Genomic DNA, 17,838 nt, shown 5'->3' on the forward strand with positions numbered 1-17,838 from the left:
ATTGAGTTACATTTAAAGTTAATTGATCTTATTAATAAACAGACATTTTCTTAAATACCTGAGTTTCTTTGTATTAAAAGAAAACTGATTGTCTTTCTAAAACATAAATGGCTAAATTTTACATGTGTAATTTTTGAAAAAACGTCAAACTTTAACATTATTTTGTTACAGCTGTATTTAATACCTACTGAGTAAACTGGAAATCATGGTTCTCATATTAATAGACATTTATAAAATGCAACAAAACAGCAACCTCTTAAGCTGCTGAATACAAAAATAAAAGGTGAAAATAATAAAATATAAACTTAACCCCCCCATGAAGAAATATTCATACATAGTTACTACTCAAAATAAACCTTGCTAATTGGAAACATGTATTTTTCCCATCATGTTACCATTTTTCGTAGTCATCTTTTTTTATTATATACTCGCAGTTGTAGCACATCAGTTATTGGTTAATGAGAAGTTGTAGCTGCTTCGTCATTAAGTCCGGCTGACTCAAGGTGACACATAAGTTTATCAGGTGTTTATATTTCAATACAGAACCAGATGAAGTGTACGTTTCATCCCGCATCGGACTCATTTACGACTGTCTCTCTTCCGCGCGCCATTTCTGATTCTGAATCAACGGCTTTGCCGCTGCGGGATGGCCAGCAGTGCCATCTGATGGATGGCGGCCAAACTACAACATTAGAAACAGGTACATGCAAATATTATTAGATAATCGACTGGGCTTCATCTTTAAGTCCGGCTGACTTAAGGTGAAACCTATGGAACTTGTCGAGTGTTTATATTTCGAAACAGAGTCGCATATAATGTATTTCAAAGCCCGCAACTTACTCAGTGTGGACCGTCTCTCTTCCCCGTTCTGTTAGCTCCGCCATGTTTGTTTTAGAATCTCAGGCTCTGACGCTTCGCTACAGCTGACAGAAAGCGGCGGGGACGGACCACACGGCACTCTCATATCTTATTAGGAAATGAGATCGCGGATAATATAGGAAACAAAGACCCTTTTGGTCCCATTTCCAAATAAGAGGTAAGACTGGCCGTCCTCGCCGCTTTCTGTTTGATGCATCGAGGTGTACTTGCTTCAACTGTCCAGCGGATAAACTGAATGGCGGATAAAATTCACTGAAACAATGTGTAAACGGACATTATAAGTTTATCAATAAAGCCCGGCTGAATTAAGGTGAAACTTAAGGAGCTATCGGGAGCTTATATTTCAAAACAGATCCGGGTAAAGTGTATTTTTCATCCCGTGTCGAACTCAGTTTGAACCGTTTCTCTCCCCCGTTCTGCGTTAGCTCCGCCATCTTTGTTCTGTGAACTGTGAAGTTTCCCGCTTCTCTTTTATTCTGTAGTGTCTCCGATCGGTTTCACGCAGCCTGACAGCAGAGGAAAATATGAACGACAAACCCCGACACCCAGGCGGACAGAAACAACATCACAACAGGCGGCCAGGAGATGTAGAGTGCATCAAAGTGACAGAAGACTGAAGGCGTTTGGCAGGTGGAAGCAGAGGAGCAGCAGATTGAAAGCGGATTCTACCTTGTAGGCGACCCGGGGAGGGCATTTCTTCCCCAGACCGAGCGGAGGAGACATGTCGCGAAGCAGCTCGTACATGTCACGGTAACTTATGCGGCCGCTTCCATGAAGGAAGGAGGAAGATTTCCACGGAGAGGAATTGGCAGTAAATGAATAAAAATGGCAAAGAAAGAAAGAAAAGAAAAGAAATATGACAGAAAATGGGAATGGGGGGTGGGAAGGAGGAGAACACAGAAATCTTTGTTAATAAGATTTCTGGGATTTTTCTCCGGAATGCCATTGCAGCTGAATTGATTCATCCAATAATGGATCCCGGGAGAGAAGAGGAAGGATGGGAGGAACCTGGTGGGAGAAATGAGTGGGGTTGTAACTTTTAAATCTAAGGATTTAAAGGAAAACTCCTCTGGAAACACATTCTGAGTGAAAACCTCACACCGTCCACGTTTTGTCACATTACAACCTCAAACGTCAGCATATCCGACAGGGATTTCATGATAAACCAATTAAGAGTTTACATTTGTACAAAAATACTACCAAATCAGGAGTGTACAAACTTTTTGTCAAACTGTATCAGTCTGGAAAAAAACTAAAATCACCAATAATAAACTAAGCATGAGCTATTTTAATAGAACAAATATTCATTAATTTTTTGTAGGTAATAAATTTCATAAAGGTGTCCATTCACTGTAAAAACAATAAAATCATAAAATAAAATAAATCTGAAGGTTGTGGTTGTTTAAAACAGGTGCAACAATAAAATTTCGTGTTTTTCTTAAAACTTTTACAAATAAATGCATCAGCTAAATTTAAACTTTTCAGATTCTAGATTTACAATCAACTCAAAACATTGATTATCAGAGGTGTGTTCCTTTAAGACTCCCTGCTGCCCCCAGGTGGAAACATGGCAGGCATGTTTTTGTTAGCGGATCGCTGAGCGTTAGTGAAACCGGTCCAGAACCAGCACAGCCTCTTTCTTTAAAACAAAGGGTCTGTGTGGGAGAGCAAACCTTGTAAGCCACCCTGTTGGGGCACTTCTTCCCCAGGCCCAGGGGAGGCGAGATTAAACGCAATAATTTGTACATGTCCCGATAGCAAATCCTCCCACTGAAAAAGATGAGACACGATCAAGAGGTTAGAAAACAGGAGAACTCACAAGATGGGGTTGTGTGAGGTAGCTATGAGTAGTCAGTATCTTCAGAGTGAGTAAAAATTAGATGTGTGTGATGTGGGACATATTTGGATGAGACAATTGAAGGAAGGATTTAATAAACTGTCATCTTCCTAACTGCTTCTCAAATTGATCATGAAAGTTTAGTTTTTAGTTTTTTGTGTTTAATTATTCTTATGATAAATATGTTGTTTTCATTTTCGTCTTATTTTTTCTCTGACATTTTACAAAGATTTAATTTCATTCTTCTGTTTGGAGAATTATACAAAACATTTTCATTACATCTTTTGCACAAAATAATTTTTAGACATTGAGATTTTAGCTAGCAAGAAAGCTATTATGTTTAAACAAAATCAGTGTCAACTTATAACGTGATGGCACTCAAAAAAATTTCTCTCTGACAGCAATAGTTTTAGGACATCTTGTAACTTTATATCCAAATAAACGCCCCGTCAAACTCAACGTTTACACTCCCATCTGAAAATGGCTGAAAACAGATGCAGAGTTATACAACCCTACATCTTTGAAAAGCAGAAGCAGAGCCTGCAAGTGCTTTCTGGATGGTTGCTATGGGGATTCCCACCAGTCAGAAAGTTGGGGACTTTTTTTCAAAAGAAAAATATCACAAAAATATATGTAAAAAGTAAAAACATCTTAAAGTGGAATATGCTAAATCTGCTCAGAGTTTTAGTTTTTCTAATGATCCCCTCGTAGTTCAGCACTGAATTCACTGAGTTCTGTGTTGTGTGTAAGATACTTACTGCTTATAGCTACTGCTCATGACCCCACTTTAAACACAAAAGTCTTTAATTTGATAATAGTAAAGTATTTAGTTTCAGATCAAAAACGGTGTAATTAGTGTAATAAAAACTTTGCCTCAGAAATGTCAAAAAAAACAAAAAAAATTCTCATATATATCTAAAGAAACTGAGTAAAAACCTTTGGGGGATTTTTAATGTCAAATCCAATAACTTCTGAAAACAGACATAATTTTACTCTAAACAATCCAAAAACAAAATCTTACCAAGTATTTTTTTCCGTTTTGTTTCTAAGACAAAATTAACTTAAAAGTAACTTTTCAGAAAAATATAGGAGCTTGTTTTACATAAATAATTCCTTAATACTGATGAAAATATTCTAGCTGTAAGTGAAATAATCTGCTGGTGGAACTAGAAGTTTTTCATCCACATTAAGGATTTATTTACTTAAGACAAGCAACTTTATTTTCCTAGAAAGTTATTTGTAATTTTAGTCTTATTTTAAGTGTACTAACATATTTGATCTAGAAACTAGACTAAAAACACTTGGTCAGGTTTTGTGTTTTTGCTCATTCATATTGAGAGGAATAAATTATAATTCCTCCCCCATAGTGTCTGTCAGGTGATGGCAAATCCTTATTTTACTTCTCTCACCTCTAACGGCGTCCTGATCAGAGAAAGGAAGCTTTATTAGAACGTAATGAAGTGAGAATAATCTGAGACAGATTAGCCTTCCCAGTGCTCAGAATTAGCATTTCCGCTCCAGTCAGAGCGAGCCGCCTGGAAACGGAAAGGCCTGACATAAACCTGCAGGAGTGACAGGAAGACTCAGCAGCAGACAGCGAGGAAGCAGAGCCTGCCGGATTAGCAGCAGGACGCGGAGCAGGGATGAGATTTTAGCTGAAGTTTTTCCTGTTTCCTTCAGCAGCAGACGTCCTGTGGAACGCCACCGCGTCATAGCGCCGCCTCTGTCTGGCGTAGCGCCGCAGGAGGAACCTACCAGGCGGCGGGGTCGTACTCTGCCCACACGCGGATGAACTCGTCCAGGTGGTGCGGCCCGAGGATGGAGGCGTCCCGAGTTAGATACTCAAAGTTGTCCATGATGACGGCAACGAACAGATTCAACATCTGGGTGAAGAAAAAAAGGACAAGATGAAGGAAATGAACATTTGACCTGATTGGATCAGGTAACTCTAGTCTTTCTATACATGTAAAACTGGGAGATTAATTTATTTTATCAATTAATTGAAGTTTTGTTTTTGAAAATCAGATTTTTTTTCCCATCAATCCACTCCTTGGGTTTCCAAGTTCAGAGTGATGTCAGTACCCTGGGCGGCCATCTTGTTTAACAGCTTCTATTTGGACAGCTCTATATATCGACCTACATATAATATCACAATTTTATTTTTTACTATTGAGAATTAAGTTATAAAATTACAAGAATAAAGTTTTTATATGTGGAGACTATAGTAGTAATTTTATGCAAACTTCAACACAATAAATAAAAAATTAATTATCCAAATTTTTTCCTCAATAAAAACGTTTCTGTAATAATTTTAAGACTTTCTTCTGGTAAAATTATGACAATATTTACACAAATATGTCTGGATGATATAAGTGTTTCACATCAGTCAATATTGATAATTATTAATTAGTTTTTGTTTTAAATATCTGAAATATTACCAAACTGTCGCCGTAATCTTCCTGTTTTATCCACTTTTCTGTTCACAACATTTTTTTTTATTTTTAAGCCGTTTTTTAGGCCCAGTGGGGAAACTTGAAACTGCTGCTGCGTCAGTTACTCAGCAGGCCGTTGCTAGGCAACCAAAGAGCGAGTCAGTCAGTTGATTCCACCGACCTAGCTTAGCTAGCTGAAGCCTTTCCTCTGCCTGCGTCTCCCAGAATGCTGTGCGGTTCTGGATTGGAGTTCAGTATTCAGTATTGATATCCTATCAATCGTATCATTTATTGATATCGATCAGATTCTTTAATTTAAAAACAGGAAAAATATCTTGTTACATGTGAAAAAAATCCAGTGGAACTTTTTTAGTCAAAACTGAAGGCTTAAAACAAGGCCTTTCTTGCTGAAAAGTAACTTTTAAGTTAGTTTTGTCTTATTTTAAATGTACTAATATATTTAAACTACAAACTAAACCATAAATACTTGGTACAATACTATGTAAACTCTGAGAAGAGCTTAGAAATGATGGGAAAATCGTCTGATTTCCTGAATTACTGACCAGGAAGGAGCAGAGGAAGATGAAGGACACGAAGTAGAAGTAGGCGAAATCGCTGCCGCAGTCCTTCCCTGAACTTCCTGAGAGTTTATCACACGGCCGGTTACTGAGGCAGGCCAGCATGATCTCATGCCACGCCTCGCCTGTTGCACTCCTGATGACACACACAGCGAGCCAGCAGTCAAAATGGACGCCGCGGATCAAGGCGTTAGCGCTGAATATCTCAGGTTACCTGAACAGGAGGGTCAGGGCCTGGAAGAAGGTCTGGAAGTTGTTGTGGTGATTTATGGAGGTCTCTTCATTCAACTCGATGTTCCCAAACACCTGAGGAGAGAAAACACAAACCAGGCTTCAGGGGGAAGCTGCAGGAGCTACGACTTTATTCACCATAGAACTGAGCAATATGACACACCGAGAACAAATCTGCTCAAAGGAAACGCTCTAATTTAGAAAAGGAAAAACCTTGTGCATTGACCGCACCAAAGCACTTTACATATCACTCTCACCTACAGTTCTGTGAAAGCAACAGAAAATGCATCATTTTTAGGAGTTAGTTTCTGCTCACCTGCATGCCAATGATGGCGTAGATGAAGAACAGCATGGCGATCAGCAGGCAGACGTACGGCAGAGCCTGAAAACAAACAGAAAAACATCTGAAATACGTTCATCTTCCAAATAGACAACATATAAATAAAAGTTTTATTTCTTTTTAATCTTTCCAGCCCTCCTTTGTCAGAGTTTCTGCTTTTTCAGTGAACTCGACCAGCAGGGTTGATTCCTCTGACCGGCTATTTATCTCGCTGCGAGGAGGCGGCGGCGCCGGCGAACAGTTGTAATTAAATCGCCACCTTTTAAGACTCCGCAGCTACTGTCTGTCTGTTGTTGCCGGGCTTAAAAGCTCTCAGCGCTGACATTAAACCTCCTATAAGGTCCCTGAGCCACTGCATATATAACTGCTTCTCCCAGGGGGATTTAGCGAGCGAATCGTCGCTGTGTGGAAATCCCAACGGCTGTCTGCCGAGGCGATATCAGCTGGAAGTTAAAGGAAGCAGCATCTATTTCCTGCGTTTGTCCAAGAGTGAAACACAGTCCATTAGAGTGGCTAATGAGTTGCACTTCCAGAGAAAATGCTTTTATCTTTTCTCTTAAACAAACATAATTATTCGCTATTTGCTCATTAGCATATTACAGTCGCCCACAGATGCAACTGTGTGTTTTTTTGTTTTTTTTTTTACTCACCTTGAAGGACTGAACGAAGGTCCAAAGCAGGATGCGGATGGTGTAGCCCTGGCGCAGCAGCTTGATGAGGCGAGCAGCTCTGAACAGCCTCAGGAAACTCAGGTTTATCATCTTGTTCTGGAAGAAAGGAAAATATCTGTGAGGAACTGAGATAAATAAAGACGGCCTCAAACAGCCAGGAACCTTCACCCATCTACCAAAATTACTCCAAAAGCGCATTAGCAACTCATCCAGGAGGTCAGGAAAGTTTCCAGAACAACATCTAAAGCTCTGCAGACCTTAATAGACTCAATAAACATAGGAATGACTGACCAACCAAAATTACTCTAAAAGTGAATCGGCAATCCATCCGAGAGGGAATAATAGATCCCTATTAAACCATGTAAAAGCTCTCCAGGCATCACTTGCTTCAACTATCAGTGGAGAACCTTCTCAAGAGTGGCCAACTTACCAAAATTACTCCAAAAGTGCATTGGCAACTCATCCAAAAGATGATAAAAACCTGCTAGAAAACTCACAAAGCCCTGTGGAGCTCAATAGACTCGAACAGTGGAGAACCTTCATAGGAATGGAGAACCTACCAAAATTACTCCAAAAGTGAATCGGCAACTCATCCAGGAGGTGTCAAAAAGATTCCCAGACAAAATCCTACATTTAATGACGTTTCAGTGGTGAAACTATAGAACTTTAAAACGATGACCAAATAAAATTAAACTTGAGTTGCTTTGGCAGCCCAAAAAAACCCTGCGTAAATAATTATTTTATTGTAGGTGTTAAGATGCAGATCCTTGATGTTTTCTTTCTTCAGTTTTTCTTTTTTTTTTACCCCTCCAGGGGGTCTTTTGTGGGCTCTAGTGTCCCTCAGATGAAAGTAGGCTGACAGGAAAGGGGCAAATATCGTCGTATCCGGGAATCGAACCCGCGACGGCTGTGTCGAGGACTCAAGGCCTCCAAAAGTGGGTCGCGCCACCCCCTACGCCACCACAGCGCGCCCGATCGTAAATATTTTAAAACACAATCTCTTAGCAAGGTAGCACTGTGAGCTCACATCACCACAAATAAATGGTTATTTAGAAGCATTGCACCACTAGAGGGCGCCTACAGTGTGAGAAAACCCGCTTTAAACCAACCATCCAATAATTCATACCTGTAGATGTTCAGGCCTACCTGTTAAAATTATGTAATTATGTAAAAGATTTTTCAAGTTTTTTGAGATAGGGCACCAACGCTGTCTCCAGCCCTGGGGCCCTCATTCTTCTAAATTCGGCCCTGTGTTTAGCCAGAATCCTTCAATTTGATCCTTCTAAAGATGGAGTCATTATACGTCTTTTTATTTTCTTGTTCGACATTCGGTCTGTAGACGGACTGGCTCCAGCTGAAGCTCTCAGTTTATCTTTTCTCTAATATTATGTCACGTCAGAGAAACAGCCGATACTTTAAACTGAGACTGAACGGCGCACACACTGACGGCAAAACTGAAAGGAAAAAAAAAAGAAGAAGAAGAACCAGCAGGCGACAAGAAAAGCCACTTACCGTCTAAAGGTGTCAGATGTGACAGAGTGAGGGCACAGGCACCAGCAGACACAGCAGATGATGGAAACAGCCAAACAGAAATAAGAGAGAAGCGAGAAAGGAGACAGAAAAGAAGACTGATGTCCTCAAGAGGAAAAAACACAGCGGGCGTTGACTCACAGGAAAACACATCGGCACTGTCTCAGTCCCCCAAATCAGCTACATCTAATTATCTTTGTGATATTTGTGCATTTTTTCATTGGAGCCATGTTCTCATTTTGAACTTTTGAATGTTTCTCAATCAATTTTTTACTGATTTAAGGACTGAGACAAAGAGAGTAAGACAAAACATGGCTTCTACTGCTGCTCTGGAGGTGGAAAAACAATGGAAAACCCATTTTCATTACATCTGTGCAAAGTTGTAGGAAATCCTATTGAACAGGAAATCAAATTTATTGTGTTGAGCAAAAGTTATCAAAATAAACCACCACATAAAGGCAAATTTAAAAGTTATTTTTACATTACTACATTGATTTAATGTGACTTTACTCCAAAGTTGGTTAATCATCTGTTGGATGCAGAGGATACGTAACGTTGCACAAAGAGGCTGCAGGTCTTACATTTATCTCTGTGAACAAAATGTCCGTGATGCTCCCAATCACCGTCACAAAGTCAAACACATTCCAGGGTTCCTTCAGGTAGTTCTGGAACAAATTAGCAGAAAAACACAGAGATTAATATCATCATCAATTCTTTCTTCTCATCTATGAAAAAAAACAATCAGATGTTGTGTGGATCAAAAACACAAAGAACCAAAGAGCAAACAAGTAACAATTCTTCTACTAATTGATTAAGCGATTATTCTGACGATTAATCAAACCAAGAATTTTTAAACACTATTAGAAATATATTAAAATATGCAAATAAACAAATAATCTAATTCCTTTTTTAAACAAGAAAATAAACATTTTATTCCCTAGAAGGCTATACTGTAGTATTAATTTAGATTAGTTTAAATCTGAACTGAGTGAGGCTAAAACTATCCAACTAGGAGTTTTACATTTTTAACTTAAATGCAAAAATATGTATATATTTTTTAGTTTTGGCTTAATTGCTGCTCTGAATATTTAGTTTTATTGACCTAATGACCTCTTTTTACCACATTTTACAATTAATCAGTTACAAAATTAGTTTACGATTATTTCAATAACTGATTAATCAGGATTAATCATTTCAGCCATAAATATAATTGAATATTTGTGGACTTTGGGTGAAATCTGGATTTTCTCCAACCAATTTAAATAAACACTACAGATTTTCTACAGCATGGTGGTCAAATATTCTGCCAGACTGACACCGAAAACGTGCTGTTGGATACAAAACCAACTTGATTTTGGTCCAATGGCATCGGGGACATTTAATTACATATTAGTGGGGTGTATGTGTGTATTTGTAATTTTGACTATTTAAACATGAAGATAAATTGATCAAACTCAAAACTGCAACAGAAACTGGTCTGGATAACGATTAATCGATTATTAAATTAGCCGACGATTATTTGAATAATCAGATTAATCTGATTAACTGTTTCAAGAAATAAACATTTGCACACGATAAACAAACTGAACACATACAGAACCGACAGCATCTCCTGCATAAATCATGAGGTGCTGTCTGGACCCTGAACACCGTCAGACGGATCCGTCTTCGGGAGCCTGAGGGCCGGGGTTTCTGCCAGGAACCCACAGCTGTTTTCTCTGATCCACTACAGCAGCAAAGCGTTTAAAAAAGGCAGATGTGAGCTTAGCAGCTAAACAGGTGGAGGTAAATGGTGTGTGAGAAAAGCTATTTAATAAATGGGCCTTGTAAATGGAATTTAGCTGCAGGTGAAACACATCACTGCAGACAGGCAGCCTCACGTCAAAAGAAGATTTATGCTCCTTCCTCAAAGTTCGTTCCTGAACTAAAAATTAAAAACAATTTTAGCACCTTATACACTATGGTTTGGATTGGATATTGATATTTTAACAGTATTAATCATTGCACATGTAAAGAAACCTTTTATTGCACTAGCTTAAAACAGAGCCAGTACAAAGCTAGAGGTTTAACAAAGTTACAGAAGGCGAAAGCTAATTATTAGCCAGAGTCTACAGCAAGTCAAACACAATAAAAACTAAAAGCTAGACATCAATCAATTAAATTCTCCAACACCGAACTTGAAAATAGGATGCTATGCTGCTACAACTCAAAGACGCAAGTTGCGAAACATAAATAATCACCCGACAGAAACATGGCACCTTAAATAATAAAACACGATTCAACAAAGTTTTGAGGCAGATATTTTGTCTCAAGGAATTGTTTTCTAAGACCCTCATGGCCTTTATTTGAAAGTGCTCAGACAGGAAGGTAGGTATGGAGAGAGAGGGAAGACATGCGGCAACAGTCACCAGGCCGGGAATCGAACCTGTGACAGCCACATGTTGGTTGTGTTCGTCCCCTGCGCCACCACAGCACCCCGCCTCAAGGAATTTCAATAATCAAGGTTACAGCCCTAAAACAATTACTTGGAGTCAAGCTAACAGCTGACCATAATAAAAATAGGCTAACCAATGAGCAGAATATAGCTAACAGTTAATCAGAGTTAACAGCTAGCTCCTTATGGTGTGTTCAACTGGAACCACAAAAATGTTCAAACTCTAGAAAATGTCTGGGATTAATCTTTCTTTTTTTTCTACCTATAATGACCATAACATGCCGTCATTCAGCCTCAGCACAACATTACTGCTCAGCATAAAAAACAGAGAGCAAGTGTTTAGTGCACAGTAGATTATCTTCAACAGCTCACCAGTGGATTGAAAGCAATAATCTTGAGGATGCACTCTAGTGTGAAGAGGCCAGTGAAGACGATGTTGAGGTATTTCAGCATAGACTCGTACACCATTGGAGCTCCATAGAACTGAGGACAAAAAGAGAGAACATGAATAATACTGACTGCATAACAATCTGAACCTGAGAGAGGAAATGTTACAGTTACACTTTAACCCACTAAAATATCTGTGTGGGCTGATGATGACATGAAACTGTTGTGTTGGGTCGGCTGGAGCCGTTTTATAGACCTCTTGCAGCGTGACGTCACACCTTCATCTTCCTGCTAGAGGACAAAAAGCTGCTAGGTGGCTGGGGCTAGCATTGGTTGCAGCTGGTAAGTTGTCAACATAATGTGCTAAATCTTAAATGTACATCTGATATGTAAAAGTAAAAGGGACGCAGGGCTTTGCTACTAATTGCCAACACTACAACAACTAGATAAAGTCAGGAAAAAGTTTTAATTAAGAAAAAAATAACAAGGGAGAGGTAAGTATGTCAGTTATGCTAGCTTGACTATGACAACCGTAACATGTAGATGTGCTGTGGAATTTGGCGTGTTGAGCTGAACACCAACTCTGACAGATCATCAGTAGAGCAGGCATTTAAATTAGCTAATCAACCACCGCAGTGTTAGCTTAGCTTATAGCAGTGGTAGCCAATCTACCACAGTGCTTACTTATTAATAATCACAAAATAAAAATCAAGCTTGTAAACATTAAGTGTGACGGACTGAATGTTCTGTTCTTTGTGTGGGAAAATGTTTGTAATTGTTTTTTGGTGTTGAATCCTGAAACACAAAGTGGCGTTGTTGTCAGCTGCTATGGCAACGAGTCAGCTTGTAGCATAGCCGAGACAGAGAGCTGTTCTTTAACGTTTTTTCTGTGTTGTTTTCTTTCTTTTGTTGAGGCACATTAAATTACCAATACCAACATCTCCAGGTTTAATTTATTTAAGAGAGTTGTTCTACCGCCTGATCAAGGCAATATAGAAGCAGGGAATAACAAATTACTAAAATTTCCAACCTACTAATGATGTAAAAATTATTTTTTTGTGGTTTGTTTTGAGACAAACTTCCCCAAGCCTGAGGATTTAAAAAATAAATACGTTTTCAAGAGTGAGCTCTGACCTTCATCATCAGGACGACGGTGTTGAGGGCGATTAAAGTCATGATGGCGTACTCGAAAGGTGACGACACCACGAACTTCCACATCTTGTACTGGAAGGACTGCTTGTTCTCTGGCATGTATCGTGTAAGCGGCCTGGCGTTGATGGCGAAGTCGATACAGGCCCTCTGTGGGGAAGAAAACGCAACAACTGACTGGGTGGAAATATTCTCTGGTTGGAGATTTTTAAAGTCAAAGTCAGTGGCGGGCACCGCTAACTAAAAAGTTAGCTAGCTTTGCTAGCACTAAAGCAGTAAATACTAGCTCCACTCTTAGCATAAGTGAAGAATGCAAATAGAAACCCTTCCTGTTCTCCCTTTAATGACGTATTCTGTAAACCGTTTTGGCAGATAAAACCAGAAGCTTCACCTCGTTCTTCTCCAAGCTGCACTCCGACATCGCCTTATCTCCCTGCTCCTGGAAGGTGATGATGATCAAAGCTACAAAAATGTTGACGAAGAAGAACGGAAACACCACGAAATAGACCACATAGAAGATCGACGTCTCCATGCGGAAACCCGGGCTGGGGCCCTGGTCTTCGTACGTGGCGTCCACAGAATGCTTCAGGACCCTGAAAAGAAAAACTCTCTGGAGATTATCAAACACTCAGAGATAAAACGTTTTGTTACGACGCTTTTGTAGAGATTAAAACGCTTCCTCTACTTCCTTTAGCTTTTACTCAACTCTGCCGGATATATTCCAAAAACTTTAATCTGCTGAGACGCAAAATGAAATGCTGAAATGCAGCAGTGAGATAATCATCTGCCTTTGTCACTAAATATATAACGGCCCGCCAAAGAGCGTATTAGAAGAAACAGATCAGAGCAAATTATTTTCTTATCTTCTAAAGTGGTTCTTCTGGCTCTCTGAAACTCTTTCCAAGTTTTCTTTTGGACGTCGTTTTCAAAGGTTTTCTTATTTTTTTTTATTTCCATGAGTCATCCACATATTCCAGGAATACAACTTAAAGAAGACTTAGCTGTGTTTCCACTACAAATGTGCTCAAAACTTTGTTGATAAAATATAATTTTCCAGTCGTGGTGTTTCCATTAGATAAGAAATGAAATATAAATCATGTGAATAAGTTTGTTTATGTGATTACTCATTAAAAATATGCAGCGCCAACATCCTCCAGTTACTTCCTGTTCTCTTTGTCGTTTCTGCTAGTAGTAACATCCTGTTATTGATCATGTGACTCAGTGATGTGAAAAAGTTTTCCAGTTCAGTTTTGTGAAAAAATAAATTCCGATACAACTGGGAAAAAAAGCACTGCAAAAACATGAGTTTTTTCTATATTGCTGTGTTTTCATTAATCAAATTTACTTTTGTAATTTCAATTTGCGCAATTTTAAAGTGTATGAAAATGCAGCTGCTGTAAATAAAACAGCAAACAAAGGTGGAGAAATTTCAGAAACAAATCTTCACATAAAAAACAAAATCTCACCAAATATTTTTGTATAGTTTCTAAAGCAAGTACTTGAAATCAGAAGAAGACAAACAATTAACTTTTCATCAAGAAACAGGAGCTTGTTTTGACTTAATAACTCCTTAATATTGATGAAAAATTACTAGATTGTTTCAATAATAAGATATTTTTTCCATGTAATAATCTGGATAATTCGAACTTTAATTGTACTATTGCTGCTTATAATCGCAGAATTATAATTTTATTTCTCATAATTTGGACTTTAATAGCAGAAGTTAATTTATTATTTTTTGGATAATTTTTTCTCAAAACTTCAGGTTTTTTCTCTGAATTTTAACTTCAATAGCAACAAAAATGTCAGAATTCTGATTTGTCCTTGCTCTGAATTTTGACATTTGACTTCTTTTTTCTCACAAATTCATCTTTTTTCTTTGTTTCCAAAATAACAATAATAAAAAAAGAACGATTGCTACGGCCGAGTTTTATCACTTTCATCCAAGCTAATTAGCCAAACGCTAAAAAAACACAAAATCTTCCCAAGTATTTTGAGTTTAGTTTCTAGGGCAAATATCTTAGTGCCCTTTAAGTCAGATAAAATTAACTTTTGAGCAAGAAACAGGAGCTTGTTTTAAATAAATAATTTATTAAAATTGATGAAAAATTTATAGTTCCTCTGGGAGATTATTTCACTTGCAACATGGGAAAAATGTCTTGCTACAATTGAAATAAACTGCTTTGGAGCTAGAACGTTTCCATCAATATTAAGAAATTATTGATGTTAAGCTCCTATTTCTTGTTGAAAAGTTTTTTTTTTAAAGTTAGTTTTGTCTTATTTAAAGCAAACTAAGACATTTGCACTAGAAACTAAACCAAAATATTTGAATGATTCAACGTAAAGCCACATGGATCAGAGGTTTCTGCAGGACTTTAGCGTGTAAAACGAAATGATCTGACTCATTATTCTCAGATTACAGGTGTCTGCAGAGAGGCGGCGTGGGCTCCAATCCTCCTCCTGCGAGTATTTAGCAGCTTCTGCAGGAACCTTTTCTGTTTTTATCACGATCTGCTTGTTTCCCATAAGCTGCTGTATAATTAGCTGCTGCTTGTGAAGCTCTTGTAATAAGAACAGGAGATATGAAGATGGAGAAGCAGAAATTTCTGTCACGTGTCTGTCGGTTTTCTGCCTCACGTTGCATTTTGCTGGTAGGTTAAACTTTAATTTAGATCTCATCTGACCAGAGTTCCTTTAATTAATTACTAGATTAGGCAGATGTCATTTTGTGTTGGTGTATTACATAAAATCCCATTACAATATATTAAAGGAATATAAATATTTCATATTTTTTGGTAAACCCAGCTGACCAAATGTCTTGGAATTTCACTAGGGTTGCTAGGCAGCGAACGGAACTCTGCTGGGGTTGCTAGGTAACGAGTGGAACTCTGCTGGGGTTGCTAGGTAACGGGCAGTGCCTGCTGATTTGTGAGGTTACATTCCAGAGGTTTCTGAAACGGCTCATTTACCAGACACCAAAAACATGGATTTATTGCCAAAAAACGTCTGGAAAGTTGTTGTTTTTAAGCGCTTGGGTTGTTTTTAGATGCATTGGAGACCCAAACGAAGCTATAAAAACATGTAAAATGTGAATTTTTGATTAGTAACATGTTCTAATCACTTACAGTGGCCAGCCCTCTCCGGTGGAGACGGTAAACAGCGTCAGGAAAGCCCAGAGAACATTATCATAGTGAAACTCATACTTCTTCCACTCTCTGGGCTGAGCCGTCACTTCCTCACGATCGTACTCCAGAAACTGACCTCTGCAAGGAAGTAGAGCGGATAACAGAAACTAAATAACAATCAAGAGGAAAATATGGGTGGATGTGTTCTGGTAACTGTACCTGCAGTCTTTCTCCAGACCTTTGGACTCGTCGGTACAGTAGAAGAATTTGCCTTTGAAGAGCTGAACGGCGATAACGGCAAAGATGAACATGAAGAGGATGTAGACGATGAGGATGTTCAGAACGTTCTTCAGAGAGTTCACAACACAGTCGAACACAGCCTGAAAACGACACAGACAAAAACTGGCAGTGAGGAATGAGCGTGCAGCTACACAAAGCTAGCAGGAACAACATTTAGTTATAGTGAGAAACTTTCATGTTTTAACGAGACATAAAAATAGCAAGATGTTATACTGTTACCACATTTCCTGTTTAAAGACAGAAGCTTTCAGTTTTAATGTTTTTGTTCACTTTAGTTGTTAATTGTTCTGTTTTCAGTGATTGTGTTCATGTTGCTTCACTGTTGCTTTAATTTTCCCTTCAGCAACAAATAAGATTTTAAATTCAATTTCAACTTGAATTTATGTCAAGAAAGTATTACTATACTATACTATCCTTTTTATTTTATACATTAATGAATGTGTTATCTCTCAACCCAGTCAGTATGTAATAAATATACTTTTTAGATGACAGTTATTCTGAGACAATCCTGACAGGCATAAGATACAAGACAGTAAAAATACATTAGCTAACTAGTTAGCTAACAGGGATTAACTAGCTAGATAGTTTAGATAACTAGTTAACTATATGACTAGATAGATAGATAGATAGATAAATAGATAGATAGATAGCTATCTGAATTGATAGCTATCTATCTAAGTAGGTGGCAGTTGGTTGGTTAGTTGGTTGGATGGACAGATAAAAAGTTAGCTAGCTAGATATATCTCGCTAGCTAACTGGCTAACAATCACTAGAGTTCACATTGGGAACAGGAAGAAGCCTTCCTGTTCCATGTTTTCCTCTTTCAGATTTCTTTCTACCATCATGTCTGTTTTCAGGATGAAGAGTTTCGTTGATCTGTCCTGACATGCAATCCAACCAATGAACCTGCTGCTGCATGACTGGTGTTCATCAGGAGCATATTCTTCCTCTCCTGCACCTGCAGCGCTCCGTCCGAGCTTCCACAGAGAGACGGAGACGGCCGGCCGCCTGCCAACACCAATCTGTCTCACTCCTTCACTTCTATCACTCCAGTCACATCACTCCTGTGAGAGGTTTTGCTTTGGGACGACCAGCAAAGGGAAGCTGTCATTTCTCCATCTGGAGAAAATAAAGACTAGCCTTGTTAAAAATCGTCTGCTGCCGTTGTTGATTTACGTTGGTCAAACTCTAACCTGGTTGGTTGAGAAATACTTAACTCATAAAATATTTGGAGAGAAATTTTCAATTAAACATTAAAGACAAAGTTTTAAGACATTTTAGTGATACTACACTGCAAAAACACAAAATCATCCTCCATCTACTTCCTGTTGCCTTCTTCTTTGTCGTTTCTGCCAGTAGTAACATATGGCTATTTAAGTTGGATGAAAGTCATAAAACTCAGCCGCAGCAAATGTTTTTAATATTTAAAAAAAAAAAAAATTCTAAGAAAAAACGTCCAAACTTGGAAGAAAGAAAATCAGAATTTAGAAATTTTTGTTAGACTTCTGCCATTAAAATTAGAAACATGAGGAAGGTCAGAATTATGCAATTAAATTTGAAATTGTAAAATTAAAATGAGAATTAAGAAAAAAATACTGAAATTCAGACAAAAAGTCCAAATTATGAGAAAACAAATTAGTAATTTCTTTTAATCAATATTAAGAAATTATTGATTTAAAACAAGCTGAAAAATTGTTTATTTTAGTTTTGCCTTATTTAAAGTATAGTAAAATATTTGTACTAAATGTGAATGCAGTGATTGACTTTTTTTCTTTTTAGAAATCATTAAAATGATTTTTGTTGTATAAAAATGAAACTGAAGGTTTTTACGGGTTTTGTGAAGCTCTTCCTACAGAACTGCTGAACTTTAACTTGCCTCGGATCTCCATGTGAATCTGTCCAGAACCAAATGCTGAGAGTTTTTCTGTGAAAATCAGACTTCATT

General features: G+C 38.1%; 1 protein-coding gene and 1 long non-coding RNA gene across 6 annotated transcripts in view; one reads left to right on the forward strand and one right to left on the reverse strand.

The window, feature by feature from the left end:
* The window catches only part of cacna1bb (calcium channel, voltage-dependent, N type, alpha 1B subunit, b), a 137,472-nt gene that overhangs the window by 15,851 nt on the left and 103,783 nt on the right, over positions 1 to 17,838 (reverse strand). The window contains exons 31-43 of the mRNA XM_044144188.1: positions 15,813 to 15,973; positions 15,594 to 15,731; positions 12,860 to 13,061; positions 12,454 to 12,618; positions 11,305 to 11,415; positions 9,080 to 9,163; positions 8,481 to 8,483; positions 6,948 to 7,064; positions 6,274 to 6,339; positions 5,941 to 6,032; positions 5,712 to 5,862; positions 4,472 to 4,599; positions 2,553 to 2,649 (exon numbers count right to left, since the gene is read on the reverse strand). Of these exons, the coding sequence (XP_044000123.1) occupies positions 2,553 to 2,649; positions 4,472 to 4,599; positions 5,712 to 5,862; positions 5,941 to 6,032; positions 6,274 to 6,339; positions 6,948 to 7,064; positions 8,481 to 8,483; positions 9,080 to 9,163; positions 11,305 to 11,415; positions 12,454 to 12,618; positions 12,860 to 13,061; positions 15,594 to 15,731; positions 15,813 to 15,973 (1,515 nt within the window). The remainder of the gene's footprint in view (positions 1 to 2,552; positions 2,650 to 4,471; positions 4,600 to 5,711; positions 5,863 to 5,940; positions 6,033 to 6,273; positions 6,340 to 6,947; positions 7,065 to 8,480; positions 8,484 to 9,079; positions 9,164 to 11,304; positions 11,416 to 12,453; positions 12,619 to 12,859; positions 13,062 to 15,593; positions 15,732 to 15,812; positions 15,974 to 17,838) is intronic.
* Positions 509 to 13,621, forward strand: LOC122846930. Of its 5 annotated transcripts, none has more exons than XR_006373295.1 (5): positions 515 to 700; positions 876 to 1,036; positions 1,362 to 1,629; positions 4,397 to 4,658; positions 5,715 to 5,729. It is a non-coding gene; the product is annotated as an uncharacterized LOC122846930 (long non-coding RNA). The 5 variants fall into 5 exon arrangements; XR_006373294.1 differs by lacking the exon at positions 5,715 to 5,729 and adding an exon at positions 4,742 to 4,922; XR_006373293.1 differs by lacking the exon at positions 5,715 to 5,729 and adding an exon at positions 12,841 to 13,621 and having other exon boundaries at positions 686 to 700; positions 4,400 to 4,658.

The sequence above is a fragment of the Gambusia affinis genome, linkage group LG17 (assembly GCF_019740435.1).
Source record: "Gambusia affinis linkage group LG17, SWU_Gaff_1.0, whole genome shotgun sequence".
In the NCBI taxonomy this organism is placed as follows: Eukaryota; Metazoa; Chordata; class Actinopteri; order Cyprinodontiformes; family Poeciliidae; genus Gambusia; species Gambusia affinis.